The sequence below is a fragment of the Lepidochelys olivacea genome, assembly GCF_965140295.1.
Source record: "Lepidochelys olivacea isolate rLepOli2 genome assembly, chromosome: 1".
Taxonomy (NCBI): Eukaryota; Metazoa; Chordata; order Testudines; family Cheloniidae; genus Lepidochelys; species Lepidochelys olivacea.
This window is the reverse complement of record NC_140411.1, coordinates 110426129-110438679: the sequence shown is the minus strand read 5'-3', so window position 1 is coordinate 110438679 and position 12551 is coordinate 110426129. Positions and strand designations below refer to the sequence as shown.

The window sequence follows — 12551 nt, the reverse complement described above, 5'->3', positions numbered from 1 at the left end:
ACCTTTTCTGTAACTTTCTGACAGGGCTTTATTAATCTGGATGCTAATAAAGGTCAGAAAATCTGGAAACCATACTTGAATTATTTTTAATTAATACCTAATATGCAGTATGATGATGTTTTAACTTCCAAATAACCCCTATTTTTAGTTCTACAAATTGGTGGGGGAGAGGGCTGACACTGTTCACTTTGGAAGAATAGCTTAAAACGTCATTGTTCAAGAAAATTATTAAACTTGCTATATCAATAAACTTCTTTACTCCACAAGTACCTCATTCTAGGCTCTTCTGTCAAGTGTTTTTTCCTCTGGGGTAGTGGCTCTCCACCTCTTCCATGTTAATCCCACATTACAACACACAGTTTTAGAACCATTCTCCCTTCTAGCTGTAACAAATGGGAGTGTCATTGCACACCTCTGAAACCTGTTTGGACCTCGCAGGTTGGGAACCATGCTCTCTGTTTTGAGAGTAGGGAGGTAAGTGTCATCTGAATGCAAATAACAAAAGGAAATATCTAGTAAATGGCCTGCGAGAAGGAAACCCATAATTTTCCAGAAAGTTTTATTTAAATGTAGCATCTTGTGTGCCAGTACCTTAGCATGGGTGAGTATATTCTTTTAGTTCAGTGGAATACCAAAATATACACTATAGTAGCTCATTTCTAACTTAATATCCCATATAACTTTTGCATAGTGAATTATATTTGGATCTCAGGGTTGAAACTGTTACTGTTTCTGTTCTTAACTATTATCCCAGTTCCTTTTTACCCCCAATATCTTTTTCTGCATGTATGTCACTCTTTTAGTACAAACCCTAAATAGTCAGGCTTTGTACTGGAAACTAAATGGAGGCAGGATGTTTAATATTCATGGACTTTGTTAAAACAATGCACAACTAATTTACTGATTTACTACACAACTAATGCACAAATTCTGTGGGCTGGAATAGCAGGAACCAACACAATGTGTCCCCAGTTAGGGGTTTGGGAGTCTCTGGATCTGTATATGTACTTCCTCGTAGCCCTTCTCTTTTCCACCGCTACTTATTCAGAGATGGTGAGGAGGCAATTCTGCGTGTCTGCTCTGCTCATTCATCTCTCCCTCTCCTTTCCTGGACAGGTCTAAAGTTGAACAGGCCCTTTACAACTCAGGGAATTTCACCTTGTTTTAGTCTCATTTTTCTGATTATCTCTCCATCCATCCCTCTTGTCCTCTTCTCTCTGCTGCCCTTTGCAAGAAGGGATATGTAGGAGTTCCTAACTTACCTTCTCTATATTATTCAGTTTTTCATGTACTTCTTTTTATCCCCTCTCTGAACTAAATAGCTCCTGTCTTTCACTCTTTCCTTATATGGAAGTTTCACCATGCCTCTAATCATCTTCATCTCCTATCTTTGAAATCCACCTGTTTCTCATGTTTTTTGTTTTATAAAGGGTAACTAGAACTGAACACAGCATTCAAAGTATGGGTGCACCATTGGTTTATGTAGCTGCATTACGATCTCTACCCCATTCCTTTTGCTTCCTCATAAATTGTTTGTTTTGTTGACTGCAGCTGTACATTGGGAATAGGCTTTCATGGAACTGTCCACAGTGACATTCAAGGCTTTTTCTGGGCTCTTACGGGTTAATTTAAAATTCACTAACATGTATGAGTAATTCAAATTATTCTTTCCAATGTGCATAATTTTCCACTGGTTTTTACGCCTTCACATTGCCCAGTTGCCTTGCTTGGTTAGGTATAACTTAAGTGTTAATTTGACTAGGATGGCAGGTTTCTCTTAGTGTCCCTCTGTAGTTGGGTCTGCTTACAGATTGCTTCTGCTCTGGACCCCTTCTTCTGCAGCTGCTGGTCAGTCGTCAGCTGCTGAAGGAGGTTCATGTGGCAGGCAATTGATTAGAAAACATGGGGAGGCATCCAGGCCTATAATGTACCCGTGAGACCCACCACTCCTAGCAGCATGAAGAAAATGCTCAGATAAATTGGTTAGTCTCTAAGGTGCCACAAGTCCTCCTTTTCTTTTTGCAAATACAGACGAACACGGCTGCTACTCTGTTTAAACCATTTGTGGTCCATAAAGTTATATTTTCACTTTTTTCTTTTAATCAAAATTATTTTTGTAAAGAGTAAGGATGCCATTTTATTACTTAATTCTTCAAACAAGTTTTTATTTTTCTTGTTTTTAAACCACGACAGACGCAATTAATGAAGGAAGTAATGGTACAGATACAGAAATGAATTAACAATGGAAATGAGTGTCATCCGCAGGAGGGATTTCAAAGGAATTACATTTTTGTTTTAAACCCTCTCCCCTGCCCCCTACAAATAAACGACCCTTTTATTTGCTGTGCAACAGCCCCCAGGCATTGGAACCATGTTCACATTTGTACGGTGTGTGCCCCCATTTAAGAGGATTCCTGTTAATGGGTCAAAATGTAACCTTGATTTTAAACACTTAATTCTGAAATTTTATCAGTTTGCTGACGTGAGGGTTTCAACTTGGTTAGGATCCAGCTTCTCAGCTGGCTGATTCCTAGCAATAATAATCCCAAGAGCTGGGTTCTTTTCTGTGCCACCCCTTCTTCCTTCACTCTCTCCTTTCTTCTAGTCAGCATGTTGCTATTGAAGAATAAAAGAATCCTGCTCCCTGAAATGCCAAGGTTTCTGCATATTTCAACATGCTGTTTCTTCTAAAAACAGAGTAGAGGTATATAGCAGGAGACAGTGCATTGTTCATACGTGTATTAGCAAAGAAAAACACAGAGCTGGTGGATTTAATTTTAAGCATTTTGACATTAATGGTGATTCTTTTATTGATAGTGAAATGGACTGAGAGGGCCCAGGTGTATTTTGGTGGACTAATACACAACATTTTTATGTTATTAGAATTTTACCTAGAATTAGCCAGGGATTCATTAACTTGATCTGTTTCTTAGTTTTTTATGCTACTTTTCCAAAGACACATTTTAGTATGGCAGAATTCAAGCAAGTAACACTAGTTTTCTTCATGTGCAGTTCAAATATGATATTCACGATTTATGATGTGAGACTAAGAATTTCTGGGAAGGCATTGTGTTATCACCATCAGATCCAGGCAGCTAAGTGAAAGGTGCAAATACATCTGCAAAGTTAATTGAGCCTTGTTTGTTTTTTGCAGACACAGTAAACAGTCTCCAGTTTGTTCAGCATGCTGGATGGTATGGAGAATGTAGATTTGTGAATATCCTTCTGGACCCAGTCCTGTAAGGTACTGAATGCCCACAGCTGCCTTTGAAGTCAATGGGAGCTGTAGGTGCTCATCACCTTGCAGGTCTGCGCCTATCCTGAGATGCTGCTGTTGTTGCTTAGCCACACCACCCGCTTGCTCCCCTGTGGCTACAGGTGAGTCTCTCTTCCTGCTGTCCCTTGGCCCCGCAGTGCAGCCCCCTCCCGTGCTGGCGGCATGGCGAGCTGAGGCTGCGGGGGAGAGGGGACAGCAGGGGAGGGGCCGGGGGCTAGCCTCCCCGGCCAGGAGCTCAAGGGCTGGGCAGGACGGTCCCACGGGCCATAGTTTGCCCACCTCTGTATTAGAGGTTTTAGAAGCTGAGTATGGAGTATTGTAAGTGTGATCTTCATTTTAGTAGTAAGCCTTTAGGTTAACACAATCTCACTTCAGTATATTGTTTTAAAGAGATGTGTGCAAGAAAAGAAACACTTCAGAACATTTGATGTAATGTGTCACCAGTGCCAGAAGAGGGTAGACCACTTCAACTGAGATTTGCATAACTTCTTTACAGAATGTAACTAGTTCTGGAGTAGCATTTTGTATATATTGTGTGTGTGTGTATCTGTCTCTGTCTGTGTCTCTCTCTCTCTCTAAAGACTATCATTGTTCTCTTTTCATTATTAAGCCATTCAGAGCTGCTATATGGGTGATTTTTGCTGTTATATTAATTTTATTTAGATTTATTACCAATAATACACATTTAAAAGCCCTTATTTTTCTTTTTCAGTTCCTATGTTAGATTTGATATTATTCGAAGAATAATAACTAAGGTTTTTGGAAACGAAGTAGTCATGGTGATGGGGATTACAGACATAGATGACAAAATAATTAAAAGAGCCAATGAGGTAAATATATGACGTTTACTTTGACAAAAACTTATAGTGTTTAATATACTGAGTAGTCTTGGACAACAACTTGGATTTTGTTACTGCTTTTTAAAATCACTGGCTGATTGTTTCCTGGGCTCTCAGCACATGGGAATCTGGCAGAGCTGGCATAGATATCTCTGTGAAGGAAGCAGTGTATAAAGTTGCCCATCAGTGAGATATAGGTACAACAAATGCCATGCCATTGGCTACAAAGCAACCCTACTTAGTCGTCTGCTAGAAGGGCTGTTTTTTCAATACAAGTTTGTTAAGGAAAGTGGAAAGTCATTGGGGTTCTCATTAGAGTTGAGGAGTTGTATTAACCCCTCTCAGTCCTAGGGTGAAAATATTAACCAGTGAACTTTGGACAGTTGTCCATAGTAGCTGCTGTTTTACAGAAATTATCTAAATTGTCGGTATTCGCCTTGGAATTGGTCATTAAAGAAGATGGTTGTTCTGTAAATAATCATGGAGCTTCCATAAAATCAAGTTGCAGGTGCTCAGCACCTCTCAGAGGTCTTCCCGGAAGGATCAAACTGTACAGTGAAATGGACTGAGAGGGCTCAGGTGTATTTTGGTGCACTAACACACAACATTTTTATATTATTAGAACATTACCTAGAACTAGCCAAGGATTCATTGATATGATCTGTCTCTGAGTTGTATATGCGCTACCTTTCTTAATGGCTTTCGAGGCCCTGAACTCAAATGGATCTACTCACAAGCTTAACGTGAGGGATATGTATAAGTCCTAGATTGATAAAGTTATTAACTATCTTTACTCTAGCAAAGTTTTCACTGATGGCTGTTGGCTAAATTAAAAGCTTTGTTTGTAAACTGCTCTCAGTGGGATGCTAATCAAATCAATTTTACCAACTGAGCATAGTGAATTGTCATTCTATCTCTTTTTCTGCTTGATAAAATTCTTATCAGATCATAAAATGTTAATAATATACAACTAAATTGTGAATGCTAATTATTTTTTGAAAGATTTAAATTGAGTTTTTTGGGTGTAAGACCTGGTGATTCCTGCCTTCTGGAACACAAGGGAATCTGTCACAATAGATCTCAGCCACAAACTGCATGTTCTTTTCCTGATGTGAGATCTATTGTGACAGTTATTAAAAAAAATAACTTTTAATGATTACAAGGAAAAAAAATCTATTTTTTAACTGTGATTCACAGCAAATATAGAGAGTTTTCTCATATTGGCCTTGTTATGCTTTTGATAAAAATAAGTTTTTGCTCATTCTTATTCTTTCCCTTAGGAATATTTTTTTCTTGATGGCTGCAGGCCAGTGCTTTAACATACAACCTACATTTAAAACGTGTATGCATGTTTATCTTGAGAATTTTTTTTCATAAGAGCATCATGGTGATTTCTTTGCAGAAAAAGTTGACTTAATGTGTTAAAAGAATTGTAGTTAATTTGCTCCATTCTTTTGTCAAGATTAAAGTCTGTGCTATGAAGTAGTTTTAGCCTTCAGAACTTTTGTAACTATGCTAACCACATTTGATGCTTTTATTCTATGCTTACCAAGTCCCATAAGTTGTATTCTGAGGGGTGTTTTCTACAGTTAGTAGAACAGTGGCATACTGAAGTCTCCTCACCATTTTATGGTATTTATATAGAGGAGGAGGTGTTAGGATTTGTTACTGACTGTCACTCTATGGTTAGGACTGTAGGTTTATCATACTATTGGGTGGGAAAGTCTTTAGAAGAGTTGTGGTAACAATAGCACAAATAATAGAAATCACACACAATTATTTAAAAATAAATCCTAGCTAAGATTTGGTGTGCCTCAAACTGTATTTACAAAACCAAGCCTCAGTTTAACGGTCTGTGGGAACCACAATACTTCTAGATTGCTTAGCATCTGCCTTTTCTGCATTAGTCCTCTGCATTGGTTTAGAGCTCCAGGAAAGGCTCTTGGTCAAACAGCACACTGAGCAGGCCAGAATGTGGTGCTTTGATCCCAACTTTATAACTTCTCTAGGTTGTTTTTGTGTTGGTTTTTCTTTTTTCTTCGGTATCTTCAAAACATTTCCATGAACATTGTCTTCAGATGCAATTAGCTTGCCCTTTATCCCCATTTGAACAAAGCGTTTCTGGATAATATATCATGAGGACATTTCTGCATTAACAGGAGGATGTATTACATGACCTAAACGGCCGTTTTTACATTTATTTCCTGTGATTCTTCCAGCTCGTTAAAAAAGATATTTAATAAAACTGATCTGACACCAATTCTTGAGAGTCATCCTGTAGAGTGACAATCTCTTACTCAGTGGGCATTAATCATTAACCTTTGTTTTCAATCCTTCAGCCAGTTTTTAGTCCACCGGGGTAGGGTTCATATCCAAAGGAAGTGGAATTAATTTTGGAAGTAAGATTTCTTGACACTGTATCAGATGCTTTACCAAAGTCCAGATATAGGACATAATTGCATTCTCCTTCTCAATCCAAAAAGCCATTTGTTTTGTCTGGAAAAATTTGTTCTTTATACTCTCATGCTGTTAATTGCTGTTGATTCCTTCTATCCTCTAGATTTTGAACCCGATCGTTTTTCAAGTCCCGATTATGGAATACATTCGGAGAGAGGCACAGGTCAATGAACAAGTTGAGGAAGGGTACGCCCCAGTGAGCTTGAGGAGCAATGCCCTCGTGAGAAGTCTCACTAATACTGAGATTCCTGTCGGGGGTGCTGGCTCCTAAATCTTGCTCAGGGATTCATTTGGAGCCTCTAGTGTCTGAAGCAACTCCTTTCTGGTTCCTAGAAGGGAGAAGAAGCTTTCCTTTCGTACCAGGCCTTCTCTCGATTGCAAGAGATGTGCCTCCTCTATTCTACCTCTTCCCCCAAACTCTTGGCTACTCTGATAAGTGGTTCAAAAAGTACTAAGCACTAGCCTGGTGAAAATCAGGCCCCTTTAAGATGTCTTAAATCAGGCATCCAAAGTCACCTTTGAAAATCTTGACCCCATTGCCTGCCTCTAGTTGCTTATAACATTTCTGAATAGCATCTGCAGAATAAAACTGATGTATTTCTGCTCACCTAATTCTGAATGGCAGCAATAAAATTGAATTTTGTTCTGTTAATTTAATTCTGTTGCTCCTGTCTGCCAATTCAGAAAGACAGCCTTCCGTTTGTTCACATGCAGCAGATTATTTTCCAAAACCTAAGGACTAGAAATTTAAATCTTGCAAAATTTGATAACATAGCACCTCCACTTGCCAGGGAAGGTTTTGTTCTGGTGAATTTTTCAAGCCCTGGCTATGATGAGTATTTGAGACAAATGTAATATCAAATGCAAACTGACTCTTTATTCTGCTTTCCACTTATTTATTCACTTTTGTGAAGATCCCTGTGCCTAGCTGTGAGCATTAAAAACTTGTAGATATTGTTGGAGTGCTACTATGCTTTACAAAATATTTGACTGTCTATCAGTTCATTTCCCCAATTGCATTCACATATTTGAGGAACAGCAATGAAAAGTTGAAGTATCATATTAATTTTTAACAATAAAAATACCATGTGTGATGTCTGTAAGTCTCTGTTCTATAACTCTGACATATATCAGTAAGTGTTAGAAATGGCTTTATTGCACCATGAATCATAGAATATCAGGGTTGGAAGGGACCTCAGGAGGTCATCTAGTCCAACCCCCTGCTCAAAGCAGGACCAATCCCCAACTAAATCATCCCAGCCAGGGCTTTGTCAAGCCTGACCTTAAAAACTTCTAAGGAACGAGATTCCACCACCTCCCTAGGTAACGCATTCCAGTGTTTCACCACCCTCCTAGTGAAAATGTTTTTCCTAATATCCAACCTAAACCTCCCCCACTGCAACTTGAGACCGTTATTCCTCGTTCTGTCATCTGCTACCACTGAGAACAGTCTAGATCCATCCTCTTTGGAACCCCCTTTCAGGTAGTTGAAAGCAGCTATCAAATCCCCCCTTATTCTTGAATGCAAAGTAAGCTTAGCATTGGAAGTGAAGTCCTTTCTGAATAAAAATAAAAGATTTGTGGACTTAATTTTTAGTCAGTTTCTATAAAAAGGTGTGGATTAAAATGTTCCTATAATTCAAACATAAATGAAATGCCACTTTTATGCTAAAACTGTCTTTTATATAGTCTCTTTACTGAATGTTGGATTAATAAACCTTCCTTACTTTTTTTTTTTTTACCTCGGGGAACCTCATAACTCTTCCAGTTAGCCATTAACTGACTGATAAGACTATACTATTTTGTATTATTTTGATTTTTGATTCACTCATCTGCCTCTCTTCTACAGATGAACATATCACCATTAGCTCTTGCCCGGGTTTATGAAGAAGGCTTTAAACAAGACATGGCTGCATTAAAGGTGTAAATCTTTAATATTTTATTTTTTCAAACTGAAATTATTATAAAGTGCATTTATTTGTTAAAGGAAAAATGACAACCTGATTTTTAAGTTATATTTTTAATTGACTAATTTAAAAATACTCTATTTCTGATGAATCGTCCTTTAAATAGTACAGAGTGAACATTTTTAAAATTCCTTTTCAAAATTTTTATAAGATTTCATCTGATCCCCCTATGTTTACATGTGTCTTTTGGCAAGGGAGAAATGTCTCAAGGAAGGAATGAACGGTTATAAGCTCTTCAGGATAGGTACTGCATACTGGCTGTGTTTGGGCAGTGCCCAGCACCAGGGGGCTCCATTCTTGGTTGTCTCTAGGCACTAGCGTAATGAACATGATTAATCAACTACAGAAAGAGCCTGATCTAAAGCCCATTGAAGTCAGCAAGTGTCTTTGCATTGACGCCAAAGAGCTTTGCATCTGGCTCAAAGTGCTGTCAAATGCACCAAGTAAATAAGCTAGGAAAAAATGGAGAAGTTCTTTTTTCGGTAACTGTTTTCAGTTAAAAGCATCTTAGGTGTTATCTGTAACTATAGTATATGCAACATTTTGAGAAAGAACTGTTGTGTTTTTACGTTAGCTGGGTTCCTTTAAACATGCTGGTATTGTCACAAACTAAAGCAGCATATTCTTTCTGCTTCTTTATTTAAGGTTCTTCCCCCAACAGTATATATGAGAGTTACTGAAAATATTCCTCAGATAATTTCTTTTATAGAACGAATAATGGCTAGTGGACATGCTTATGCGACCTCCAAAGGTAAGACTTCTAGCAGTACAGTTTGATGTTAATGTGTATGCAAGAAATTCATTCTCTTCGTTCGAGTTATAACCAGACCACTCTGGGGTCAGTTCAGATACTCAATATCATCTCTTCCTTTGATTGATAACTGATAAAGCAAATGCTGTGAATAACTTTAACACACTTTTTATACATGTTGTTAGCACTGTATACTTACATTGTAATTGAAATGTGACTGAGTTTTTAATGTTCTTTAAGGGCATTAACTGCATTATATAATTCCTAAGGAGAAATCCTGGGCTAGAAAACCATGGAACTGGCACATTCTATTTCGTCAGAGGTTTGTGCAAGATAAGAACCTGGTAGTCCCTATGGGAAGGTGTGCATCCCTTATGCACTGCAGAGCACATCTTTTGCAAAACGGAGTGCGTAGTGGGGTTTTAGAAGCAGGGCTGACGATTGTGGGGGGACCGCAGCTGCACGTTAACTACACCTGTGAGAGACTTCATTTGAGTCCTGAAGAGTACAGTTGATATTATGTGAGCAGAAAAGAACCCAATATGACTTTTATATCCTAGGGTGGGTTTGCAGTTAGAAAAAATAATCTTATGTGCGTGATAAGCAAACTTAATCTGTAGTCTTTGAGACACCATAAACATGGAAACACATGCTCTCGTTATTGCAGTCACTGTCCAGAGCAAAATGATTCTTTTAGGAAATGGTACACAATAGATGCTTTACTCAGGAAAAGTGTTTATCTTTTCACCACACTGGCAAAGTGAATGCCCCCTATCTTTATAATAAATCTCAATGTTTGTTTTCTAACAGGTGATGTTTATTTTGATGTCAAGTCTAGGGGAGACCGATATGGAAAGTTAGCTAGTGTTTACACTGATGTACAAGAGGAAATGGGTATGTTGATATGGACTGGTTTGGATCAATACTTTGTTTCAGTTAAATGTGTTTTCTGAGGCTTAACTAGCATGTGTATGAAATCCTAATATGAAAGGCTAAAACAATACAAACAGTGCATCTCCTTCTTAGTCATAGTTCTTTTGTAACTTTAATTCATAGATAATATTTATTTAGTGCTGAAGAAGTTTTGACCATTTTTTCTGGCTGTATGCATTTAAGGTTTTTTGTTTTTTTTTCCCCCCTGACTTTACTTCACTTAAATACAGTTTTCTTGCTGAAAAATTGGAAGGAAAGTTATTCTGCAACCACCAGATAACCTATGTTTAGGAGAAATGATTGTTTTATATTCTCCAGGTTATCTTTGGATGGAATAGAGTTAGAAATATGTTAGGTGTGGGTCTGTTAGTGGGAGCTAAGATCGGCCTGGGCACTTATAGATAAATAAGATTATATAATTTAGTCAAATACAAGTTACTGAGTTCAATGCAGGGGGAATTGGGTGAAATTCTTCAGTCTGTGTTACAAAAGGAGTTAGACTAGATGATCTAATGATCTCTTCTCGCCTTAATGTCTGTGAATGAATCAGAGTCCATTTCTAGCTCACGGTAGAATGTTCAGGATATAATTTTTGTTGAACACTTTGTGTCCAACATGTCTGTCCTCCTGGCTAGGGAAAAAAATACAGGAAAATGGAAGTGTCTGTCCAAGAATAAAATCTGGATAGCTCCCTTTACTGACATTCTGAATGGCTTCATGCATTTACTCTTTTTGGAGACTTATCCTATTAACAAATAATAAATTATTGGCAGTTGATAGCGATAAGCGACATGTCAAAGATTTTGCCCTGTGGAAGGCAGCCAAACCTCAAGAACTTTATTGGGCTTCTCCCTGGGGAAAAGGAAGACCTGGCTGGCACATTGAGTGCTCTACAATTTCGAGGTCAGATTTCCTAGTTTTTTAATTTTGTGCGAAAGTGTGTGCCTGCGTGCGCGTGTGACTGATGTGGATTTGGTAACTGGAACAAGGAAAGGATATGTCCATTTGTAATTTTTGAATATAAACAAAAATAAGAAATTGCTGACTATAAAGAAAACATGTTCATTTTTGCAGAAAGTGAAACTGGACAAATACATTGCTGAAATTTTAGTATTTCTTAGAATACTTGTTCTGTTACTGTAATAAACTGGAGAAAGCATTTGGATTTAAAGTGTTTCAATCTGTTAATTACTACATTTCCTTACAAAGGCTCTTGTGGTGTTCTGATTTTGATCAGTAAAATATTATTACAGTACAGTGTTTGGAAGTCAACTGGATATCCATACTGGTGGCATAGATCTTGCGTTCCCACATCATGAAAATGAAATTGCACAGTGTGAGGTTTATCATCAGTGTGAACAATGGGGAAATTATTTTCTACATTCTGGTAAGTAACAGCTTAAATTTAGTCATCTTAAATTTTGAATATGGCTTTCAGCTTTTCATGGCATGCTTTTATGCTCAGAAATGTGGAGAAAAACTTATATACAGATATACTGCTACAATGACCAAGTTTCTGTTTTCTCTAAATTAAGAAGGATAATTGAAAATGAATTTTACCTTAAATAATACAAATTGACTCTTACTTTAAAAAAAGTTCAGAAATGTAGGAGTTTGTAATTGGATTTTTGGAAGTCTCTAAGTAGTTAAACTGCATTACCATGTGGGTTTTTTTGCCCTGGATGAAAGAAATGGAAGGGAAGGTTAATTATTACTCATTGAAGATATAATCTCACAGAATTCTCACTCATCCTTCACCTGCTTTCCTTAGAATTTTGAGATGTCTTTTTTATATTTATTTCTCCCAGAAAACTAGAAGAGATTTATTTATTTATTTATTTAATTGTTGTGTGTATATTCCTAAAAATAGAAAAACACATCACCTTGGAATCAGAGCCCTCCAGATCTGGGGGAAGGTGAGCAGGGTAAGTAGGTGAGTCAGAATTCTGTGAGATGTCTGATTATAATTTTCAGAAGCACCAAAACGGAGATGGATTACAAATCATTCTTGGAGTCCTTTAACTGTTGGCATCAGGTGCACTGGGCTTGAAATAAAGTGTTCAGTAGAAAGCTGTAACCAAAACGGCAGTATTTATAAATGTAATAAAGGGATTTGCGTTGTGGTAGGGAAAGTCATCTGTACCAATGGAAAATTAAACCTGAGGATAATGCTGAGATATATAAACAGATTAACAAAGAAAACCTCTCAGTGGTGTTTTTCCAACAGAGAAACATCTGGATTAGAGAAAGATACTGGAGTTCTGAATGTGTAATTATCTGTTGTTGACATAGCACTAAACTCTAAATTCACTAAATCCACTGAATTC

At 37.6% G+C, this 12551-nt stretch overlaps 1 protein-coding gene across 3 annotated transcripts in view; it reads left to right on the top strand.

Moving 5' to 3' along the window:
* CARS2 (cysteinyl-tRNA synthetase 2, mitochondrial) overlaps positions 1 to 12551 on the top strand; it is a 66409-nt gene that overhangs the window by 27232 nt on the left and 26626 nt on the right. For all 3 annotated transcript variants that reach the window (XM_084616128.1, XM_084616127.1, XM_084616129.1), the window contains 6 exons: positions 3990 to 4107; positions 8423 to 8494; positions 9186 to 9291; positions 10102 to 10185; positions 10998 to 11127; positions 11478 to 11611. In XM_084616128.1, the coding sequence (XP_084472254.1) occupies positions 4054 to 4107; positions 8423 to 8494; positions 9186 to 9291; positions 10102 to 10185; positions 10998 to 11127; positions 11478 to 11611 (580 nt within the window). In that variant the 5' untranslated portion in view covers positions 3990 to 4053. The remainder of the gene's footprint in view (positions 1 to 3989; positions 4108 to 8422; positions 8495 to 9185; positions 9292 to 10101; positions 10186 to 10997; positions 11128 to 11477; positions 11612 to 12551) is intronic.